General features: G+C 52.4%; 10 protein-coding genes across 10 annotated transcripts; 5 read left to right on the top strand and 5 right to left on the bottom strand.

Moving 5' to 3' along the window:
* Window positions 1-930: 930 nt before the first annotated feature.
* On the top strand, window positions 931-1,476 carry JCM15063_006465 (uncharacterized protein; the record flags this gene model as incomplete). The annotated part of the gene is made up of 2 exons (XM_076681189.1): window positions 931-1,005; window positions 1,081-1,476. 2 exons carry the CDS (start codon window positions 931-933, stop codon window positions 1,474-1,476), a joined length of 471 nt encoding a protein of 156 aa, XP_076531704.1.
* Window positions 1,477-2,634: 1,158 nt separating this feature from the next.
* On the bottom strand, window positions 2,635-4,265 carry HMT1 (protein-arginine omega-N methyltransferase HMT1; the record flags this gene model as incomplete). Its single annotated transcript, XM_076681188.1, has 10 exons — window positions 2,635-2,641; window positions 2,716-2,878; window positions 2,955-3,056; window positions 3,127-3,205; window positions 3,266-3,381; window positions 3,445-3,675; window positions 3,738-3,801; window positions 3,873-3,957; window positions 4,021-4,151; window positions 4,212-4,265. The coding sequence occupies 10 exons, from the start codon at window positions 4,263-4,265 to the stop codon at window positions 2,635-2,637; spliced, it is 1,032 nt and encodes a 343-aa protein (XP_076531703.1).
* Window positions 4,266-5,156: 891 nt separating this feature from the next.
* RPB7 (DNA-directed RNA polymerase II subunit RPB7) lies at window positions 5,157-6,065 on the bottom strand (the record flags this gene model as incomplete). Its single annotated transcript, XM_076681187.1, has 6 exons — window positions 5,157-5,204; window positions 5,277-5,345; window positions 5,414-5,482; window positions 5,549-5,599; window positions 5,668-5,991; window positions 6,054-6,065. 6 exons carry the CDS (start codon window positions 6,063-6,065, stop codon window positions 5,157-5,159), a joined length of 573 nt encoding a protein of 190 aa, XP_076531702.1.
* A 1,187-nt stretch (window positions 6,066-7,252) lies between these two features.
* Window positions 7,253-9,739, top strand: JCM15063_006462 (uncharacterized protein; the record flags this gene model as incomplete). The annotated part of the gene is made up of 4 exons (XM_076681186.1): window positions 7,253-7,787; window positions 7,857-7,937; window positions 8,008-8,672; window positions 8,750-9,739. 4 exons carry the CDS (start codon window positions 7,253-7,255, stop codon window positions 9,737-9,739), a joined length of 2,271 nt encoding a protein of 756 aa, XP_076531701.1.
* A 360-nt stretch (window positions 9,740-10,099) lies between these two features.
* Window positions 10,100-12,460, bottom strand: TFB2 (TFIIH/NER complex subunit TFB2; the record flags this gene model as incomplete). Its single annotated transcript, XM_076681185.1, has 10 exons — window positions 10,100-10,320; window positions 10,393-10,552; window positions 10,628-10,903; window positions 10,975-11,058; window positions 11,141-11,197; window positions 11,273-11,384; window positions 11,464-11,658; window positions 11,735-11,935; window positions 12,025-12,216; window positions 12,282-12,460. 10 exons carry the CDS (start codon window positions 12,458-12,460, stop codon window positions 10,100-10,102), a joined length of 1,677 nt encoding a protein of 558 aa, XP_076531700.1.
* Window positions 12,461-12,844: 384 nt separating this feature from the next.
* Window positions 12,845-14,655, bottom strand: JCM15063_006460 (uncharacterized protein; the record flags this gene model as incomplete). Its single annotated transcript, XM_076681184.1, has 4 exons — window positions 12,845-14,050; window positions 14,130-14,343; window positions 14,419-14,496; window positions 14,567-14,655. 4 exons carry the CDS (start codon window positions 14,653-14,655, stop codon window positions 12,845-12,847), a joined length of 1,587 nt encoding a protein of 528 aa, XP_076531699.1.
* Window positions 14,656-15,937: 1,282 nt separating this feature from the next.
* JCM15063_006459 (uncharacterized protein) lies at window positions 15,938-16,717 on the top strand (the record flags this gene model as incomplete). The annotated part of the gene is made up of 5 exons (XM_076681183.1): window positions 15,938-16,004; window positions 16,073-16,213; window positions 16,368-16,411; window positions 16,496-16,568; window positions 16,650-16,717. The coding sequence occupies 5 exons, from the start codon at window positions 15,938-15,940 to the stop codon at window positions 16,715-16,717; spliced, it is 393 nt and encodes a 130-aa protein (XP_076531698.1).
* A 356-nt stretch (window positions 16,718-17,073) lies between these two features.
* JCM15063_006458 (uncharacterized protein) lies at window positions 17,074-18,194 on the bottom strand (the record flags this gene model as incomplete). Its single annotated transcript, XM_076681182.1, has 5 exons — window positions 17,074-17,114; window positions 17,192-17,304; window positions 17,386-17,452; window positions 17,520-17,601; window positions 17,673-18,194. 5 exons carry the CDS (start codon window positions 18,192-18,194, stop codon window positions 17,074-17,076), a joined length of 825 nt encoding a protein of 274 aa, XP_076531697.1.
* Window positions 18,195-18,483: 289 nt separating this feature from the next.
* RMT2 (protein-arginine N5-methyltransferase) lies at window positions 18,484-20,099 on the top strand (the record flags this gene model as incomplete). Its single annotated transcript, XM_076681181.1, has 5 exons — window positions 18,484-18,733; window positions 18,801-18,880; window positions 18,946-19,413; window positions 19,478-19,676; window positions 19,747-20,099. 5 exons carry the CDS (start codon window positions 18,484-18,486, stop codon window positions 20,097-20,099), a joined length of 1,350 nt encoding a protein of 449 aa, XP_076531696.1.
* Window positions 20,100-20,577: 478 nt separating this feature from the next.
* JCM15063_006456 (uncharacterized protein) lies at window positions 20,578-21,939 on the top strand (the record flags this gene model as incomplete). The annotated part of the gene is made up of 1 exon (XM_076681180.1): window positions 20,578-21,939. One exon carries the CDS (start codon window positions 20,578-20,580, stop codon window positions 21,937-21,939), a length of 1,362 nt encoding a protein of 453 aa, XP_076531695.1.
* Window positions 21,940-22,305: the final 366 nt, after the last annotated feature.

Genomic DNA, 22,305 nt, shown 5'->3' with positions numbered 1-22,305 from the left:
CCCTAACCCTAACCCTAACCCTAACCCTAACCCTAACCCTAACCCTAACCCTAACCCTAACCCTAACCCTAACCCTAACAAACACGCCCGTTTTCAGCACAAGTTGACTCCAAACTCTTCGAACCTCGGAACTCCGACCGAACTCTCAAGTTCCGTGATTTCGTCCTCGCAACTTGATTCCGGACCGACAACGGCGTACTCGGCTGGTACTCTCAGAGTCAGCTCGAAAAGACTAGCTAGGGTCTGTTTGTGCTTTTCTTCCGAGGAGTACTCGAGCTCTCTTGCTTTGTTGACTCTCTAAGCTTTCGAAAACCTCTCGAGCCACTTGAAGCTTGAAAGTCCTCTTCGCACGAGCTAAAGGACGATTTCAGAGTGCGGTGGAAACATGGTTCAGCTACTGGACACACCTAAATTTGGAGCAAAAGCCTCGAAGCTCGAAGAGCCCCTTGGAATGTTGACATTTCGAAGCGTCCGTGCACCAGGTTTCGCCTGCTTTTTCTCCAGTTTTCAAGTTTTTGTCGCGTCAAAAGCACAAGTACGACTCAAACGCTTTGCAAGAAACTGCCAGACGCAGGAAAGAGGTCAAGGCGCACAGTCGCTCTACCTTGTTTCGACTTGCAAGATCAATCTCTTATGGTGTACAATACCCGGGCCTGCGCCACGGCATGACTACATGTACCGCGCAGACGAGACCATAGTCGGATACCGCTAGTGCAGGGCTCGCAGAGATACGCCTCGGCACTACGAGCTGGGAGTTTGAAAGGCTCCTCGAACATTCCTCGCGTTGAGCGCTTCACTTTAAGGTTTGTCGAGGCATGCGGCACAGCCTCCGGCGAATCAAAAAGTCTCCTACCTGTTTCGGCTTTTCCATCCACCAGCACGCGTGTCGACAGCACCCCTTCATCTCCTCCTTCAAACCCGATAATCGAGATGGGCAACGAAAAGAACTCGGCTTCGCGTAATCTCGATCTAGAGCAAGCTCCCCTTGAGGCTATCAAAGTCGACGTGCGTCGCTCCGGACCCGGTCCACTCACCAGTCACCAGTCGAAGATCACGCTGACTCTCCGAATGCGCTCGCAGGGACAAGAATCTCGGGTCGTCCCGTTCTATTTGCGCCTCGCGCAGTGGCTCGAGTGCCTTGGGGAGTGGCTGAGGCGCATCGGCATGGCATCTTACGCCTGGGACTTCCTCGTCGTCGTCCGGAATGCGTCTTCGTCGTACCCGGACTATCGCACCGCGTCGAGATTGACGGAGGGTCAAATCGAAGAGGGGAAAAGGTTGTCTGAAGCTGGATGGTACTACGTTCAGGTTACGCCTTCCCATAGAGGCATGTGGATTCCGCGATCCGCCATTTGGGCCGCCGTCGCACTCGTTGGGTTTGGCTGGTGGAGGAACAAGCCTTGGCTCATGGTGGCCCGAGTGATCTGTTTCATGTTCATGATTGTCTTTTCTATCCTGAAGCTGTGCTCGCATTGACTTGTCTGTACCCTCCCTCTTGCCGAATCGTAGTATCTGCTGTCAATCAGGGCCGTTTCCTCACTTGTGTGTACTTCTTTCATGTGAGAGCGTTTCCCAAATGTACCACGATCTGCTTGAAGCAATGTCGAAAGCTCGTGCCGACTCGCTTCCATCACATCGACCTCTCGACTTCAAGGACGGCAAGCAGCCGGCTTTCAATCCTCCTCACTCGCTTTCTGAAAAGGAGCTTTCCGCCCTCTCCTCTGGACTCGAAGATCCTCGCCAGAGGTTTCATTCGACCCTCAACTACGTCTGCTAGCGTGCCCATCCTTTTCATCCGCAAGAACAACGGCTCGTATTGCCTTTGTGTCGAAGATCGCAGCCTCGAAGCAATCACCCGGCAAGAATCGCTGCCCGCTTCCGCTCATGCTTGAGTCTCTCGATCGCCTCCGCGATGCAAGGATCGTCACCAAGCTCGAATTGCGCTCCGACTACACTGTCTTTCGGAATGGAAAATCGCCTTTCGCGCTCGCTATTTGGCCACTTCGAATGCCTTGTCCTGCCATTGGGGCTGACTGACACTCCTGCTGCTTTTCAGCACCTCACGAACAGCGTCTTCCCGCAATCGACTCGACATTGATCACCGTGCTCGTTTAACTTGACGACAACTTCATCTTTTCCGAGCTCCCGACGAACAGGTCTCGCGTGTACGGCAAGTTCTACGCCGCTTCGTCGACGCTCGCCTCTACTGCAACCCGACGAAATACGGAATTCACCAGTCCTCGACCTCGTACCTCGGCTTCGTCATTTCCGAGACAGGGGTTTCGATGGAGCCCACGAGATAATCCGTTCCAAGGCCTCACAACTGCACAAGGCAAAGCCGCTCATATCAGAAGCTTTCAAGTCTAGACAGCCACGGAGCGAGACAAGGTAAGGGTATAGAATCGTTTTCGATTTGGTTTGCAAAGAGTAGCACAGAGAAGTTTCTCCCAAAAAGAAGGAAACTTGCTACTACCCAGGTGATGATGACAATAGTGGTGAGTGTCGAGGTAGAGGGAGGCAATGGTAGAGAGGGGGATTTTAAAAGCAGAGGAGAGAGACAAGCGATGCTAAAAGAAACAAGTTTTGAGTGGTCTAAGGGGACATGGTGGGAATTGATCACGTAGATCGATGCGATTACGCCCTAGAGCAGATGGAACAAGGTCAGGAACCTGAAAATCTTGGTTTTGAGAGGGCCCAAATGAAAACAAGGCTCACATTCGGTACTCTCTTCGCTCGCCCTGGTTGTCTCCGTCCGCCTTGTAGTCAATCACAATGTCGAGATCCCGAGGGTTCTTGCCGTTGGGCGCAACCGAGATGGTACCCTCAATGTTGTCGTTCGCGTTGACCGTAATCATCTCGTTCAAGTAGAACACGGTTTCTGTTGTTTTCAAAGCGAGCAACGTGTCAGGCAATGAGTTGCATTGTGGTGTGTGCATCTAGAGCGAGAGACGTACGTTTCCAGTGAGTGTACTTGGCATGAGGACCGGTCGAGAACGAGACGGGTTTGTGGCATGCTCGGAACGCGCAGTCGAACCATCCGAGGAAAGCGTGAACGTCTGACCAGTAAAACGGCGCTCGATCAGTTTCGTGCCCTCCTCAGATTCTATAAAACCTGTTGCAGCTCACAGTCATTTCGGGTGGCGGTCAGCTTGAAATTTGCAATGAACTTGAGCTGCTCCTTCGTGACGGTCAAGAGGTCGAAAGTCTACACGAGAGGAGATCAGTGACATGCGCGAGGACGGAAGGGGTGGTGAAAACGACGTACAGCGAGCTTGCAAGGGTTCGTGACGACGGCTTTGAGGTCGACCGTGTCGACAAGCGGCTCCTTGAGCGCAATCTCTTTGATGCACGAGTAGTCGAATCCGTACACATCATCCCAGACTGTCGACGTCACAGCGGGTCAGCAAAAGGGGAACTGAGAGTGAAAAGATCGAGAGGACTGACAGCCAATCTTCTCCTCCTTGTACTCCTGATCCTCGATCGCGGCAATATACATGGTTGCCTCGTCAGGGAACATGAGACCTCCCGGCACGAGGTACTTGTCACGAGCGTAGAGGACCGAGTCGAGCATCGATTCGTACAGAAGGAAGTAGCCCATCCATTCCGAGATGATGATGTCGACCTTGTCCACCGGGAGTACAACCTCCTCCATTTTACCTTTGATCAGCGTGATCGCTATCGAATACAAGAGATGTGAATGGGAATCAACCAACTACAAGCGGAAAATGGCGACTCACTGTCCGAGAAACCGTTGGCCTCGACGATTTTCTGGGCTTGGTCGATAATGTTGGACATGTCGATCTGAAAGGATACGTCGCGCGTCAACCATTGGCTAGAGTACGAAGCTTGCGCGATGGGCAAGATGGACTCACTCCAATGACTTTCTTGGCTCCGGCCTTGGCAGCAAACATGGAAAGAATACCAGTTCCGCATCCGACATCGAGAACGACCTTGTCCCTGTTGGTAAGGCGATCAGGACGAATTCTCGAGAATAAAGAGCGAGAGAGAGAGAAGACATACTTGAAGAGGTGCTTGTTCCACCACATCGAGTTGCGGTAACTCAGGGTCCTGACTTCGTCCTTGAGCATCTCTTCGTGGATTCCAAAGTGTGCGTACGAGTCCGAGTAGTAATCGGCCGAAGTGGGTCCCTCCTGCAACAATGGCGTATCAGTAAAGAGCGCGACGACAATGGAAAAAGAGAAAGGGCATACGACGGCGGGAGCGGTCGCGGGAGCAGCAGCAGCAGCATCAACTTGCATCGACATGACGACTGTGGACAGAACGGCGGTCAGTCACTTGAATCCCTCTTGACAGTCGGCATGATTCCAACACCGCCTCGTTCCATTCGTGGCTCGCAACATTCACTTTGTCGGTCGCCCTTGAACAGTCATATTTCGTTTCCCAGCTTGCTAAATTTCCCCTTGTCACCGGAGGCCGGAAATTGACGAGATGCGTCTCGACACTTTCATAAACGCTCGTCGTTTCCCCCTCTGGGCTGTGCGTACCCTTTCCTGACCCCTCGTACCCCTGCATCATGGTCGTCCAAAACTTTCTACATCGGTTTCGATCGGGCGCGAGGTGAGGGTGTCGAGTGTTTGAATTCGGCAGGAGATGTGAGAGAATCGTTGAACGACGAGAAAACCACACTCACAGTTGATAGGATCCGTAGAGTTGAACGTTGGAGGGAAAGAAGAGACTGGAGAGAAAGAACAGGCGAGTTCTGGTCGTCTATGCACTCAAGCTAGCGACGGTGGGGTTTAGAGAGCAGTCGAGAAGACGGTGGAGAAATAAATTTCGAATTACAGTTCGAGGGATAAGCAACTTTTTTTTTCGTAATGTCGAATTTCCCTTTGCCGAGCTCGGTTTTTACCCCCTGTCCCGCTAATTCGGTCATGTTTGTTTGCGAGACCTGCTCATTCTACTTCAGCCAACGGTGCCGTTGAATCACGAGCTTGTTCACTCGTCGCGCGCAATCGCTCTCTCTTTCCAGTTGATGGTATGAAAAAGTCAAGGGAATAGTTACAACAAAGTGTTGATTCTGTTTTTTTGTGAAACTGTTTCTGGTGCAAGTGCTTGATAGAGAGAAAGAGGGTATTCTCCTTTCCTTGATTCTCTTCTTTCTTGTGTCCCGACGGCTGCCGTCGAGATTTTGTATATTAACCAATGGGACCTAGGTAATCTTCCTTGATGGTACCAATCGCAAACTGTCGTCCGATTTCGCCCCATAAGCAATCGGCGCTGTCCAAGAGGAACAGCGAAAAGGAAACTGGACGCACGATCTCGGTAGCGTCGACTCGAGTTCCAACAATCTTTAACCGGATCTTGGTCCCTTTCTCAATTTTCAACTGTAAACGGGTACTAGATTAGTGACTGTGGGCCAAGTCGGCAGAGTCGAACACGGAAATAAACTTGCAACGTCTTCGTTTGAAGTGAAACAGGGCGGGTTCGCGTTGGGATCGAACGAGAAATCAGGCGGAATCAGCTACAAAAAAAGAATGATTCAGCTTGGCGCCTTTTAAAACCTGCTCAAAAATAGGAATGTACGTACATGAGTCGAGACGAAACATTGTAGCGGTCCAACATCGACAAAGATTCCCATCTGGAAAATACAACAATAGCTGTTCAGTCTAGCACAAAACAGCTTTCGACAAAAGCGGGGAAACTGACTTTGTTGACACTCGCGACAACACCATCGACGACTTCGCCTCGGAACGGTCGGTACACGATCGCTTGGTACCGCAACCGAAACACGGCTTGACCATCTTCTGCGATCCGACCGCGCATGCCCTTGTCGACGGAAGCATCATCGTCTTGATCTTCGTCGGCTTCACCGCCTTCAGCTCCGAGGTTGTCGGCCGTGACGGCAATGATGTACCCCAACCGTCCCGAACACGAACCTTCGACCTGTCTCCGAAGGGACATTTTGAGGTACGCCGACAGGGACGGGTTAAAATATGACGGATGCATGACCAAGTCTTGGGTCAACTCGCGCTAGCAGGGTCAGAGTTAGCATTCAGTATGACGAGTTGAGAGGCGGGTGGGTTCAGACTCACGAGGAAGAACATGTTGAAAGGCTATCGTTCAGAGGTGGGGTGAAAAGGAGCGTGTAGAGATGTAGTAGAATGCACAATGTTGCTGCAGACGGGTGCGCCAACAGAGAGAGAGAGAACACGAGAGAGGGGAAGAGAGAGGTTCAGTCAACTCGATGAATCTCGTCTCGATAGACCGGGCGTTTGTCAAGAGGTCACAAGAGTGCAAGTAGACTGTAGTCTCGACGAGTCTGGCGTCTGCCTGTAGCGAGAGAGACCCAGGGGCATGCTTGATCTCGCCAATCCTCATCTCGTGTCCGTCCCCTCGGTAGACACGCGCGTCTGGCAAGATTGATGATGCCTTACTCTAGTCACGAGCAAGTGCTCTAGGTATAGCCCAGTCGCGTAGAGCTGGTCTGGCGCGAGAATGCAAGCGGAATCTTGGTCGAAACTGCGGCGAGCGGATCGAGGCGACGAGCGGCGAGGCGGCGTCGGGCTGAATAGTCAACAGGCGTACTGACAGCTAAGCAGACGCGGGTCGAGAGAGCGCGCGCGCAAGGCGAGGTGGTGAGGAGAGCGATGCGATGCGCTGACATCGTCGACAACGTCGCGCTCTCTCTCTTGTTCAATCGCCAGCTAGCTTTGGTATGATCTCGCACAGTCCTCAAAGAGACGCTGCGAGATAGATGGTAATTCTCTCCTGCTAGTAAGTAAATAGACACGTAATTGTGAGTCAGTAATAGTCACTTGTAATCAAAGGTAACCCTAATCCCGACTTCCGCTTCAAGTAGCTGTCTCACTCCGAATGTCTCGTCCATTCTCCCCCTTCTTTCCCACTCGGGCAAGCGTGCTCCGCTGGTTGATGCTCTGGACGCTCTCGACTCCCCTGTGAGATTATAAAGTGGCTCTCGGCACTTCATTTCCGGGACTGCTTGCGTCGAAGGCTCTCTCTCACCCGCTGCTCTTGCTTCTTGACCTCGAGGCTCTCGTGCACGTCTGCCGTCGACACTTGTCGAACAGCACCTTCAGTTCGACCCGCCTTATCGACGACTCGACTTGAGACCCGCGCAGTCGCAGTTGCACTTCGGGGTCTCTCTCTTCGCTCTCTCTCTCTCTCGACCCTTTCGACTCGCCGTTTCGTTCGTCACTCTCCCGACTTTGCCCCGACACACCGGGCCCCACATTCGTTTCAACCACCACTCTCCTTTTTTCCCTCTTACATCATGTTGTCGCCCATTTCGCTCCCCGTCCTGCTCGCGGCGTCGATCGCGACTCTGACGGTCGTCTCTGCCCAACAAGGCACCGGATCGATCGAAAGTCTCCAGGAACCAGACCGCGCAGCATTCCTGAGTGCGACTTCAAACTCGAACATCGTCTCGACCGAACATGGACAGATCGAAGTGACCGACACTCGAATTCGAAGAGTCAAGACGACCAAGAAGCACAGTGATGCCCCTCTCGCCGAACATTTGACCGTGACCGAATCCCTCGCAGCGAAAGGGGGCATGCAGAAAAAGCTCAGGCGAACGACTCGGGCTCACGATTCGTTGCACCTGCACCGTCATCATACCTCGAAACGTGGCTCATCAGGAGGAACGTTCAAAGGAGTGTCGTCGTACTACTTGTTCGCGCTCGATGATGGACCGAGACGTTCTGTACTCGATGCGATCAAAGCGGGAGGGTTCTCGGTCGTGCGCATCTTTCTCAGTGGCGTCCAAGGCAATTGTAAAGGCAGTGGCAACAATCCGGTACCCGATCGTGAGACTATCCCCGTCTTCATCTGTCTCGAGCGATTCTGACCCAGAGCGGTGTTTCCCCTATCCTCAGTCGAACCGAACCAGGTCGGCACGTACGACGACACCATCTTGTACAAGATTGATCAACTCATGGCCGACTGTTCAAAGCGAGGTACGTCCGGTTACTCTGCCCCGACGACAGCGTTTCTTTTTGATACTGACCTCGACTCCAAAAATAATAGGCCTCAAACTTGTGATCGCGCTGTCGGATCGTTACGCCCTTGGATTCTGGTCGACAAACTCGTACGCGGTTCAGCTCAACATCATCCAACCCGCGCAGAAAGGGTCGCAATCGCTCAAAATCAAGAACGCGCAAGCGTTCTACAATGATCCGTGGGCGATCAAGATGTACGAACAACGCATCAGTCACGTTTTGAACCACCAGAACCAGTTGATGGGAGGTCAGAAATGGAAAGATCTCAGCAGCGTCGTGTACGCGTTTGAAGCTCAAAATGAACCTCAGGGTTACATGCCCAACCCGAACCCTTCGTGGGTGTGCGATCGCTCCGGCTACATCTCGTCTCTCGTCGGTGGATCTGGAATCCAAGTCTCTTCGGGAGGTGGAATCGACGTTTCGACTTCGCTGCAAGGGTGGGCGACAAACTGCGGTGCGATCGATATCGTTTCCGTACACGATTACGGTACGAACGGGTATGCGACTGCCCAAGCACTCTCGAACGCACAGAACAACCACCCTTCGAAAACGATCATGATGGGAGAATGGGGGTTGACCGGACCAAACAAAGCTGCCAAGATCAGTGAATTCGTCGCTGCGTTTGGAGCAAAAGGGATACCCTGGATGTACTGGCAGATCACACAACCCGGCGCTGGTGCTTCCGACTTTGAGGTACATTTTCTTTCTACTGTTCCAACGGGCACTTTTTACCGGTTCGATCAAGCTGATCTTTTTTCGTGAATATTCAGGTTTGGACGGGAGAACCCGCGTGGGGAGCTCTCACCGGTGGTTCATACTCGTACTCGTCTCCTTCCGGTGGCTCTTCGTCTTCGTCGTCCCAAGGATACAACAACGGAAATTCCTCGTCGTCGTCCCAAGGCAATTCGTCCTCTTCGGCAGCGAGCAGTTCGCCATCTTCTACCTGGAACAGTTCTATCGCGACAAACAGCACCAAGTCGTCAGCAGCATCCACTTCGAGCGCGACGCCGTCGACCGGATCCACTGTGATCGCAAACATTTCAGTCTCTGCCTCTGTCTCCCCTTCGTCTGTCGTCGCATCACCCTCGATTTCTATCGCTGCGATCCCGGTCCCACCCGCTTCGCCTCTCGTTGCTGGACAGAACACGACTGCGACTTTGCCCGCCGCTTCAGACAATACGTCGATCCCGTTGTCGAATCCAGTCGTTCCTCCCATCGATTCGTCTACAATCATCCTTCCGACTGAATCGTCCCCGGTAGTCTTGCCGACTTCATCGTTGCCAGCCGCCGTGCCAACCGAAGGTTCTGTCCTTCCCTCGCCTCTTGTCGACCCTGTCCCGACCCCTTCTGTCGTTGGAGCGGTCCCCCCTGTCGTCGAGAGTCTCTTGAACTGCAACTTCACTCTCGTCGACCTGTCGAACGTGACTTTGCACATCGACCCCCACAATTCGACCTACGAGTTCCCTTCTGGTCTCGTATGCAACTCGACTATCCTTCCAACGGTATCATCATCGCCTTTGCCCCCGGTCGATACCGCTCCTGTCCTCTCTGTCTCTGTGGCAGTTGAAGCTTCTCCCACTCCGGTTGCAGCGGTTGCTCCCAACGTCGCAATTCCCGCCATCACGAACACCCCTTCCGAGCCGATCAACCCGATCGCAGCTACTTCTCCCCAAGCTCAATCAGCACAACAAAACCTTTCTTCTGACCCATCTTTGACTGGCAATCCCCTTTTACTGAACGGACAGGCAATCGTATCCTAGACGCGCACAATCACTTGGATTCTTTACCGGAAACTCTCTCACTCTCATCATGTATCGTTTTCTCCTCGATTCTTTCCACATTCTTTCATTTTCGCATCATCTTCTTACATAACCCTAGTCTCTTTGATTCCAACAGCATGTAGCCTTATAAACCCCTTGACTCTCGCATACTCTTCTTTCATCTGCAATCATGTTCGTTCTCTTGGCATTTTCTCTCTGATCCAGAATGCGAGCGTGTTGAAGAAAGGAAACAAGTTATACAAGCAACAATCAATTGTCTACGATCAAAAGGAAAGTTGGAAAGAGAGAACTCGTAGCATGCTCTCCGAGTTTTGTTTGAAGGGGTTTTTTTTTTTCCTTTCATCCCGTTCCATTCATCCCTGGACCTCGTCCCGCTTCTGCTTCGGCTCTCGCGACTTCCATCCTGCGTTTGATAAACTCGCGTACAATCTCGTGTCCGGAACCCGTGACGACGAGTTTGCGTTGTCGAGGCAATTCGAGCAAAACGACCCGCAAATCTCTCGCGTAGTTTGCTACAAGACTGTAATCGTGATCGGAAGAAAAATCGTCGTACAGATACGCTGTTGCCATGTTTTTTCGGATCAGCACACTCTTCTTTTTTATTCTACTCTAAAAGGTTCAAAAAGTCTCACCTTCGGTATGCTTGATGCGACGACGTTCGTGTTCCCACAAGCGAATCTGATCGACGACTGTAGTCGGTAACAAATTTTGATCTTCGTTGTGTTTGCCTTGTCTCGCTTGGTGCAACGCGACCATTTGTGGATGTGCTCGGGTCGTCAAGTAACTTATGATCTGGGAGAAGAATTTCCTCCACGGGAGGCCAAGGTCAACCGCTTGTCTTTAGAGAGGAGCGAACAGAAATTGTACCTGGTTCGCCGTGATTCCGTTCTCGAGTCCCCTACGAACACTCTCCCTCGTGATCATGCCCGTGACAAAGTTGGCAAACCTCGTTTTCAAACTCGCAAACAATCCCATGACGGCAATCTGTAACGGGTTTGAAGTGTACGCGTACAACTTGTAATTGGTTTCGAGGACCAAGAACCCTTGCGATTCTGCTTGACCGTGCAAGGTTGACAGGAGTGGGGGTGCGGATGAAGTGAGAGTTGTTGCGAGTCGAGTCGGATAAAAAGTTGACGATGTCGGCTAATTGTCAAACACACCTTGCTCTTGTCAGTGGCGAGACAGCCTCGAGAGCGAGAAAGATGCAGACTAACGGAAGCACGATAGACGAGTCCATAATCGGCGAGATCTGCCAAGACCTGTAGTTGAGACGGTGACATTCGATCCGAGACGTACCCCTGTCAAGATAGCTTGACCTTCAGAGACCATCTCGTGATACCCAGTTGACAGGTATGGTGAAAAAGAAAGGATAAAACCTACTCTCCCTAGTTCTAGTGAACCAAGCATGAACAAGAACCCGATCGTCTCGACCAAGTCCTGTGTTTGTTTTCCAAGACGGACAGTATCAGCTGTGTGAGAGTCATGAGTTGCAAATGGAAAGACAAGACTCGCCTCGGAGCTCTCGAGGTAGGTGAGCAACAAGTCCCACAACTGGGTGTTGACATCCTCGAGCAGGAACTGGAACCCTTTCGAAGTGATTCTCATGCTTCTCAACGATCGAGTGCTACTCCGTCGCAAGAAAGAGAATAAACAGGGGGTCAGTCCAGTCTAACAGAGAAAGAAAGAAACGATTCAATGCTTACTCGGAATGCATGAGGCCCGATTGGTACAACAGTTGCAAGACCTTGTCAGAAGGTTTCGCACGAGTCGGATCGGCATAGTTGACCATAAAGTGTTGAATCGTTTCCCACTGCGTTTCAGCATGTTGATCGAGAAACTGCACGGTCACGTTCGGATCGGGTTCCGAGACGGGTTGTCCAAATGCTGCGGGTTTGCCACTATCATCGAGACGGACCAATCACTCTCAGTTGGGTTGCTGCAGGTAAGCCACAAGCAAAAGGGAATCGGGCTGACCCTCCTGTGAGCGCTTGTCTGAGACTCGTGCGAAACTTGTCATTCATGCGAAATACGGTTGCGTCGGTGACGGTCGCAGATTCAGACTCGTCGTCTTGGATCATGATCTCGTCTTGGTCGTCTTGTTGAAAAGTGCGAGGTGGCGCTTGCGGAGTCAAAATGTGTAATCGTGCTAGTGCCGACAAACTCGCGTTCAAATGTCTGTGTAGCCGCAGTCAGAGACAGAGCGAAAGAGTTGAATCCTCAGCAATCTGTGAATCTTGCTTAGAGAGAGAGACAGAAGCGCTCACCTGCGTTCTGATTTATCGGGTCCATCCGATTTGCGTTCTCGAACCCAGACTGCCATTTCTTTCAGCGTCGCTTCACTCGGTCCTTCCTGTTCCTCTGATTCGTCGTCATTGTTGTCGGGATCGTCGTCGTTGGTGGGACTCGACATCCATAGCAAGTTGAGGACCAAATGTCTCGCAGTCAACGGCAACAACCTGATAATTGGAAAGGACGTCAACTATCACTGAACAGTAAGCTATATCAGGGGGAAATAACACACCGAAAGATGGAGAGTACCGAGCTGGACGACGCGTACAATCGATCGAGCATGATCGGACTCAATCGATCAAGGAACGAGTACAATGCCAACGAGTAGTCTGAACCTCCTTGTCCAGTACCCGTACCTCCCAAAGATGCCGTCGCGGCAGGAGACAACGAATGCAACGCGAGTTGAGCCATCGTCTCTTCTCTCTCCCGTGGCTCGCGAGTACTGGTTCGGTAGACGAGCAAGGAAGACTCGAGTCGTTCCGGCTGCCTCAAGTCGTCGAATCCGAAGAGGAGAGGGGCAGGATGTAAGCACCCGCGGTTCGGAATGATTTCGATGAGACACTTATTCGCTCATCCATAGTTTCGGGAGAATTACGTTATCGAGCAATGACTAGAGGGTATATTGGATTACAGAGAATGAGGCTCGAAGCAACTGAAAGATCAATCAAGCGTCGCAAGGAAATAAAGTCAAAATGTTTAAAAAGGGCCCGATTCGTGAGAGAGAGAGAAAGTCGAAAAGTGTTTGTGTAGTGGGGAACATGCGAGAGTAGTGAAAACGACAGGTGCTCATCCCAATCAGAGAGCTTTGCCGCCTTTCCAACTCGTTTCCGCTGCCTGCTCGTTCTTCTTGCGTTCATCTAGTTCATCTTCGTCCGCTCCAATCTCGAACCATTCGAGTCCAGAATCGATCTGGTCAATCGCCATCGGAGGCAACTCGTGTTGAGGATCTTCAAACGGACTCATACTCCTCTCGTGCTGGTTCCTCCTCATCTCGTCTTCTTCTCGAGCGTTTCGCTTGTTGAGAGAAGAGTTGGATTTAAACTTGTGCAACATCTGAGTCGCTTTCAAACGAAGTGAATTCGAACTCGTCGCGGTCGAGAGCACTGGAGGAGGAGGAGGAGGTCCCGTTGAGGGAGTAGGAGGTTGAGCAGGAGAGATCGCACGAGCTCCAAACGAGTACGATGCGAGGGCTTGATCCGGAGACAAGACGTGCTCGCTCGACAACTGCGGCATTGCCGAAACGTTTGTCGTCGCGAGGGGCGACAGTCTCGGTCGAACTGGAGCCGCGGGTTTTTTGAACGGATCTTCGGGGGCAGCGGGTTCTTGGTTGATCTCGTTGCGCAACGAAGACGTCATTGAAGGTTTGTGAGCGTGTCCCGCTGCTCCAGCTGCGGTCGACGTCGAAGATGAGGGCGGCACGTGGGCCGGGAACCGGAACTGGGTCACCGAGGGTGAATCTCGCAGTTCCTCCTTTGTGCCCGACCTCGAGATCGGGTCTTCGAACCTCGAGCGACCTCCTGAAGATGAAGTCGACGAGACGAGCGACGAGGACGAAGTTGACGATGTGAGCATATCAGGACGGGCCGATTGCGAGAGTGGAGGAGAACTCTGCGGGTATGCGATCGCCGTGCGCGAACGCTGTGATTGATGAAGTGACGATCGACTACCTGCCGTGTTGTAGATACTTCCGTTCTTGCCGTGTCCACCGGCTCGACTCGAAGTGAAGCTCGGTCTCGGTTCGCCCCCAGCGAAACTGACTCGACTGATCCGGTCGCCCTCTCCGACTCCACGTTGACGCATCTCGGCAGGCTGCGGAGGTCGCAACGGACTTCCCTGCGAGACCGAGTACGTCGAGTGACGCTGATTCGGGTCTGCAAAGTACGAGTGTCGGTTCGCGGTCGAGTACATCGATCCCGACGGTCGATGCCCCGAGGACAGGGCCATGGACGGTCGAGGTTGCCAAGTACCCTGCGAGATCATCGACATGCGCTTGTCGACAACCTGGTTCAGGAAACCCAAGAGAAGCGTCAGGGAAACGTGTTTACAAAGAAATCGAGGGTTAGGTGTTCTTCGAACTTACCGCGGAGAATTGTTTCTTCTGCGGTCTCTTGCGGAATCTGTTCCAGGTGACGTACGCAGCCGCAACGAGCGCAACGACGACGAGGGGAACGCCGATCGCAGCTCCGAGCTTGCCTCCTGTCGGGTTGTTCGATGACGCGTTCTTGTCTGCGACGGATTCGACCGAAGGACCCGTGTAGATCGCTTGAGGAGCAGACTCGGTCACGGAAGGGTACCTGTCAAGGTCATTGCAAGAAGCGTGAGCTGAGATAGGGGGCGAGCTTGAGCAGGAGCCACCGAAGACAACGCACGATCCATTGTACGTGACGGTAAAGAGCGGTCCAGATGGGGCCGGGGTGTTCCAGATGGGCTGATCCGAGGGAACAATGCTAAGCTGCACACAAGGAACCGTGTCAGGCCTGAATCTGCGAAACACAACAAGTAGAATAGAAGGCGGACTTGAGCCTGGATCGACCCTGCGCCGGTACTCGCGTTCCACCACGAGGGTTTGAGCATCGTTTCGAGTTTGCCCGCCTGGTAGTTGACATCGGTCCACTCGTGCACAGCGACGAGGCCCGCGTCCTCTTGCACGTTCAGGTACAAGTCGACGGTCGCGCTCGATCCGATGGACACGCATGCTGGGTTCCACGTGAGCGTGACCTGTTCGTACACGGGCAGAGTGTCGGAGCTGAGCGGGTACGAGTACAAGTCGGACGTCGAGGCGCACGCGGCGGCGGCACGAGTTGACAGCCGCCGCGCCGAGTGCGATCGCGCACGAGGGTCGGCCATGAGATCGTGCGAGTCGGCGAGTCGCTGGACAGTTGGCTGATCGAGGTGAGCGAGTCAGGGACGCGAGTGAAGCATGTCAACTTTGGTCGGCGACGCGTGCTTGTTTGTTCTCTCGGCTTGGCTCGCAGCCGCCGCACTTCCTAAGCAGTTCGAAAGCTGAACTGCACATACTAGTACGCTGCTTGTCGCGAGGCCGCCTATGCTGTACAGTGCGCTCAAGTCGTGCGGCGGGCCCGCGTTGACGACGCGTGCTCGAGCCGGCATGTTGAACGAACGCACTCTCATCGACAGACGCATCTGGTGCGCCTAACGATACGTGCATCGACTATTCAGCTTCTCTCGAGCCCGATCGGTACGCGACACGCCTTGCAGGACCGCCCCGCCCAAACCTTGTCGACCGATTCTTTCCCGTTTCCTTCAAAGCCTCTTGCGCTTGGTTCGGTGGTTCAAAGGTTTCAAAGCTTCGATACTAGCTCGGTCCGCTCGCACACAAACTTTTGGCTCGCTCAACCCATTACCGCACCTCCCCCCACGGCGCTGCAGATTGGGACTTCCAAGTTTCGAAGTTCCCGGCCCTGCTTCGATTTCGCTATGCATGCTCAGCCGATCGGGCTAGTTCTGCTCAGATGTAGTTGACGCTAGATTATGCACTCGGGTACCGCGTTTCAAAGGTTGCATCGAAAGTTGAGCGTTCGCCGTCCGCCTCAGAACCTTGTTTCCCAATTTGGGTACTAGCTCCGGTCCCCAGCTTTTTCTTCTTCTCTGAGCCTTCTCTCCGCTCGTGTTCTGTCTCTAGTCCTTACCGATCGCCTCCCATCGCAGGTAGCTTGCTTCTTGTCAACGGCAAAACAATGGAAAAAGTTTCTTTTCTCGCTCGGACCGAATTTGACATTCTCAATCGCTACTAGTCACAGTCGCTGCTCTCACCGAAGCGTTCTTCGCGTAAACTCTGATCATGCGTGACAGACGTAAAAACAAGACCGAGAAAACCCAGCGGATCTCTTTTCTCCTCGTTTCTCTCTCGCTCTGTACTCATAAAAAATGAGGTCGTTCTTGTTCATCCTGTCACTTGCACTCTTTGCGCTAGTGTCGCTCGCCAACGCAGCTCGTACGCCCAGATTGATTATGATCTCGCAGTTTGCATGGTAGACTGATTTTGACAACCTGATCCTACAGCTCTCACTGCTTCCGAACTGTCAGTTCGTGCTGCCAAGCTCGAAGCTTTGGTGCAAAAGAACGGCGGCAAAGTCGAGAAACGGAACCCGTTGTTGCTCAAAACCAAGCTTGCGTTGGAAGAATTGATTGCGTTGAAAGCCAGTTGAGTGGTTTCGAGGGTCATTTCTTTCCTGAAAAAAAAAAAAGCGAGCTGACACGGATCGCTTTTGCTATAGTCGAGAAATGCGAGTCTCTTTTACTGCCTGGAACTGTCTCTGACGAGGAGAACTAACCCTTCTCTACTTTTGTTTTCCAGGGCGTGAATCCAAACTCGACAACAACCCTCACGACTGTGGCATTGTTAGTGATTCATCAACTACGCTCTTTCGCTGATGATTCAAGCTAAACTGCTTCGCTCTTTGCTATAACCCTTTGTAAACACAGGGTCGAATCGTTTGTCCCGTCAGTTACAACGGTATCGGGCATCCCATTTGTGATTTTGGTCACTGCAAGCTCAGTGAGTCCTTCTTGCCACAAAGGAGAAACAGCAATCTTGGTATCGACTGACCACCCTTGGTTGACCTTGGTCGAAAACCAGAATGTCCACGAGGACTCAAGATGATTCTGTCTCATGCAAACCCCGAGTTCCCGTCGTTCTGTGCATGAGAGCAAAAAAAAGACATGATCCCGTCCCAGTGATTGCAGCAACTTGCCATTCTCACCGCGATGACCATAATTCAGCCTTTCAACCCCTTCTCCTTTTCGCTTTTCTATTGGTCCAAGGAATGTCCTTTTGATTCTCCGTCCTTGGTTTGATCCTTTCTGTTCATCCGAATTTCGGTGTCTTGACTCTGCATAGACTTCTTGCTTCCGTATGCAATCGATTCTGAGATACTTCTTCGAATGGCAGAAAACGAAAAGAGACTGAAAGGACAACAAAATGGCGAGACGGGGGAGAGACAAAGCAGGGTTTCGAGCGCACCACAAGAAAGGCAAGAGGGATGGATATGTTTGTATTTTGTTCACATCTTGGCCATCCGGCCACCTCCATCGATCCGGATCACTAAACGTCAAACGAGTGTTTGCACGGTCAGGAACTTTGGGAAAGCGAGGTCTCGAATAGAACGGAAAGGAACTGACCGGTTCCGTTCAAGTAGCCGTTCTCGATGACCGCCTGCGCGAGATGCGCAAACTCTTCTGGAATTCCGAATCGAGGAGGAAACAGCGTTGTAGCCAACAGCGAGTTCCTAGTCCTAATGATGAATGGGCGAGAACGGGTTCGTAGTTCTGTTAGCGCTTTGCGAACAAGGTATTGACAAATTCAAGAAGCTCACTTGTCGGAAGTGTTTTTGCCCATGTTGGTCGAGAACAAGGATGGAGCGATACACACGACTCTGATGCCTGTTGTCGACGGCAGCGAGATGATTAACCATTGCATGTTCGGGTGTTGAGGACGAAAAAGCTTTACCGTAACGAGCGAGATCTCTCGACATGGGGAGCACCAACCCTTCGACCGCTGCTTTCGACGAAGCGTACGCAAGTTGGCCCATCTGTCGATGCAACAGTCCTTGATCAGCTTGACGGGAAGATTGAAAACGAGAGAACAGTGCGGCGAATGTACCTGCCCCTCCGTGGCCGATACCGAGCTCGTGAGAATGATGACACCTCGATCGCCTTCATGTTCGACCGCGTTCTCGGGTTTCGACAGGTCAGCGTCTTGCCCTTTGCGCTGTTTCGCAATCTCGGACGCGACGCGAGAAGCGATCAAGAAACTTCCGTCGAGGTTGATCCGGTGCACAGCTCGAAACGTTTCGTACGAGAACGGTTCGAGGTCGCGATCGATCGTCTTGCCGACCATTCCGACTCCTCCTGCGTGTACCACTCCTCCCCACGTGAGTTGACGTTGTGTCACCCACTCGCGCAATCCTTCGAATGCCTGTTCGACACTGTCCTCGTCTCCGACGTCACACTGCCAGAATCGACTGCGCTCCGGTCCGAGTTCGTTGGCGAGTGCTTGACCGGATTCCGAGTTGAGGTCGAATAGCGCGACGGAAGCGCCGAGAGAATGCAAACGGTGACTCGTTGCGAGTCCCAGTCCCGATCCTGCTCCCGTCACGACGTACAAGTGGTTCTCAATCTTCATGTTCTTCTCTGCGTGTTGATGAGATGACAGGGGCCAAGAGAGAGTGTGTTGGTTCGAATGCGGCGATGAAACCAGACCGGCTACTGACCGGTCATGTGATTATCCACACCAAGCGATACATTTCGGGAGACACGGCGATGAATCTCGTATCTGTGGGACTGTCGAGCCTGATCCGATTACTGCCGGAGCAAGTGCTGTTCTGATAGACGGAGCCAACGAAAGTGATTTCTCGAAAAGTGATCAAACTTGTCTCTCACGGTCCAGCACAGATTCACCGAAGTAGCACAAGATGCCTGCACAGCTGAACAACTATTCGGTGACGCCAGGAGTGTCGGTCACGACGACCAACACGTTCGAGCCTCTGAGTGGACCTTCGAACGAAGATCTCGACAATCACCACCTCCTCTCGTTGCGCTTGATCGATGCCATCTTGGAACGGGACCAGACTGGGTTGATCGAGAAACTCGTCGTCGAGGAACGTGTCGACTGTTGGGTGTCGGACGAGCGTCAAGGCTGGACTTGTCTTCACGCCGCAGCTTGTCCGTCTTTCCTATCTTCCTCTCCCTCTCTGTCCCTTTCTCCGCCTGACATGATCGTTTCGCAAAGATGTTGGAGACGTCAAACTGTTGAAACTATTGCTGAGGAAGGGCAATGCAGTGTGGAACCTCGTCGACAACCTTGGCTGCGTACGCTGTCCCACGACACTTCTCGAGGGTTTCCGAAACCGTACTGACCCGATCGGTGTTTACAGTCGGCAGGAGACATTGCGTACTCGATGAACAACTCGAAAGCGTACAAGTTTCTCATGGACGAAGGCGTTCGAGCCGAAATGTTGCGAGCCGTGATGGAGGACGCCGCTGATGCCAATAACGACGACGACGACGACGAGGTCGAACCTGGACCAGATTCCGAAATGACCGAATCGGAATCAGCCGAACCGGCAGAGAAACCTTCAACTGCCTCTTCCCTTTCGCACTACCTCTCGCAACCGCTCACGTACGTGACCGATTCGGCGGGGCAAGAGATTTGTCTCGATGCAGAAGGCAACGGAGTCATGATGGGGTGGGAGAAGGACATTATGCGAGACACGGTCAAACACATGCTCGAACAAGGGTGGGGGGACCGCAAAGGCAAATCGCGAGACGTGCTCATCCGCGAGGAGGACGAGGAGGATCGCGCGCCTCTCCGAACGGTCAATGTAGGGTTCGGATTGGGCATCGTTGGTCTTGTTATTACCTTTCTTCCGTTGACGAGTACCATTGACGAGGTCGTGTCATCACTAGATCGACACGTTCTTGCAAGAGTATTCCCCTACGACTCATCTCATTATCGAACCGCACCCGTCCGTACTGCAACACGCAAAGGCGACTGGGTGGTACTCGAAAGCTGGAGTCAGGTTCTTTGAGGGTACTTGGCAGCAATGGATCAAAGCTCTCGAAGCGGGCGAAGAGGAATGGATCGAATGGGATGCAATCTATTTCGGTAAAGCCTCCTCTCTTTCGCCAGTCTTTCGTCTCGACAAAGCTCAAATTCTTTATTTCCTTCCCGGAAGATACGTATTCGGAACATTACCAAGATCTGCGATCTTTCTTGTCCCAAACTCCGAACCTCCTATCATCCTCTTCTCCCGACAACCTCGCGTCCGTTTCGTTCTTTCACGGACTCGGAGCGACGAGTCGTTCGTTCTACGACATTTACACGACCGTGTCCTCGCTGCATCTGCTCGAGTTTGGACTCAAAACCGAATGGTTCGAAGTCGAAGTCTTGCAAGAGGAATCGGACGTGTGGGAGACGACCGCGTATCGAGGAGAAGCCGAAGGGGGTAAAGGAGAGCGCAAGAAGTATTGGGAGTGGGAGAAGGCGGTGGGCAAGTACAGGTTACCAATCTCTCGGCTCGAGTACTGAGCATTCGATGTGTGTTGTATGTCAACTCGACTTGGACCCTTGCAGCATCACTCGCAATCGATCGTTACATGCCGCCAGTCCGATCGGGATTATCTCTCAGAAAGAAAACGCGGCGTGCACGTGATGGCTTTGTTCGCGTTGGCTCCCCTTTGTTCTGCGTTCTCTCGAAACTTCTCCGCCTCCGGAGTTGGCGACGTCATTTCTCGACGCGTCTTGCACGGTTCTCTCTCATGCTTTCTTCTCGCCTACCTTTTTGCGGAAAACAAAAGAACTCGCGAGTATCTCGCGCTCCCAAGCTCCCGCTCTCTTCCTTTTCTTTTCTCCTTCGAATCTTCGGCTTGAACGCCGAATTCTCGAACTTATCATCGGCGCTTCACTTGTCCCTTTAGCAAGTCACCCCTCCTGGATCGTAGTGAGTGAAATACCTCGCAGCTCGTCTTTCATGAACTGACCCGTTCTCGAATTGGCAAGGCACTTCATGATCGAACCGCTGCCTACAACGAGTCGACCTTCAGAGCGACCCACGACTCCGCCTGCCCGAATTTTGTCGCTTTCGTCCTCGTTCCTGTGTCTTACTCCATCTCCTTCTCCTTCGCCAAGAAAGAAATCAACGAGCTCAATCCCTCACGACATTGACGACGACGATGTTGAAGACGAATCTGCTGCATGTCTCGCGAGTTTCGATTGCAAATCTGGACTATCGACTGTTTTGGACGACAAGAAGAGGGAGTTTGGATCGAAAAACCCTTTCCTCGCCATCTTGATCGCGATGCAAAAGCATGACCAGAACCGGAAAGAAGAACACGATGGGTCATCAATCTCGAATGGCACGAGTTCGTCTTGCTCCGACTGTGACCAATCGAGTTCGACCTCGAGTATTTCGGTTCAAGCTCTCGAGGTGAAGGGAGAGGATAATGTATTCGCAAAGGGTCATTCAGAGGAGGATTGGGAAACCTCGTCGACCGGTACCGAATGGGAAGACGATTTGCTGTCGACAATCAACAACGATACTGAGCAAACACTGAAGACTCCAACCTCGGTCGCGAGCAGTTCGTTCCATGACGATCCAAATCCAAGGAAAGAGTCGAGCGAATTAGCTTCTCGGAGAAGCTCTGCAACTACAGTCCTCGTCTCGTCTCCACGCCATCATCGCGTCAGGATTCCTCGATCTCCTCGCAAATCTGTCCCTCCCGCATCCTCTCCACGTCGTACCAGTGTCGCCAACTCCCTACTCGAAGCATCTCACGGGTTTGCCTTGCTCCCGACTTCTCCCATTTCGCGCTTCTCAGCTACTGCTTCCTCCCGCTTGGACCACCTCAAGAAACAGAAGCGGAAAGAAAAGTATCGAACACGAACTCGACCACCACCTCGAATTCCCCGATACACTGCCGAAGGGTTCGATGCCGAAGCCCTTGATCGATTCTTTGGAGTCTCTCCGGCACAAGCGAACAAACAAGACGGATACTCGAAGATTGAAGTCGAGGATGAACCCGAATCCGAATCGGAACCCCTCCGAGACCTGAGAAGGGTTTCTAACAGATTACGGTTCGCAGATCCCGAGTCCGCTTCCGGAACAGTTCTGGGTACAGATGGCGAAAGGACTCGAAAGGAGTTGAGGAAGAATCGGGTCCCGCCTCCTTTACGACTCGAACGAGATTTTTCGAGTCCTTCAAAGCCGATACCAGAAAGCACGATCGATCCGCTATCAGTGCTCGACTCGCCCATCCTCCTCATGCACCGGACTTCTTCGACGATCTGCCAACAACAGGACGATCTCAAGTACTTGTCGCCGAGCTTGGAAGGAAGAAGTGTGAGAGTACTGCGAGGAAGAAAAGCATAGGAGACAGGTTCAAGGAGCTCTTTGGCGCGGCGGCTTTGTAAAGTGTTGACGAGGTTCTCTAGCTTGTCCAATGCAGACCATTTCAGATTAGGCGCAAATCCTTGCACTTTCTGTTCCAAGCTGACTGGCATTTTCTCAAGCGTTCTCCAAATTCCGATCTATCTCAGGCTCAGACGTTCGAGTGCCTTCCACTGATAGAAAGAGGAAGAAAGCTAGCGCGTGTAGCTGGTCAGCCCTGTACAGCTACGATGACTTGTAATGATTTTCTTTGCACAAGCGATTCTGGAGAGTTTTACTTTCTTCTTGTCCGTGAGATGATCGGAAAAGAGAGAGCAAATAATGGGTACAGTTGAAGAAAGGAGAGGA

Source organism: Sporobolomyces koalae (assembly GCF_050403365.1).
Source record: "Sporobolomyces koalae JCM15063 DNA, S_koalae_JCM15063T_v1_ctg58, whole genome shotgun sequence".
Classification (NCBI taxonomy): Eukaryota; Fungi; Basidiomycota; class Microbotryomycetes; order Sporidiobolales; family Sporidiobolaceae; genus Sporobolomyces; species Sporobolomyces koalae.
This window is presented reverse-complemented; position numbering and strand designations above follow the sequence as displayed.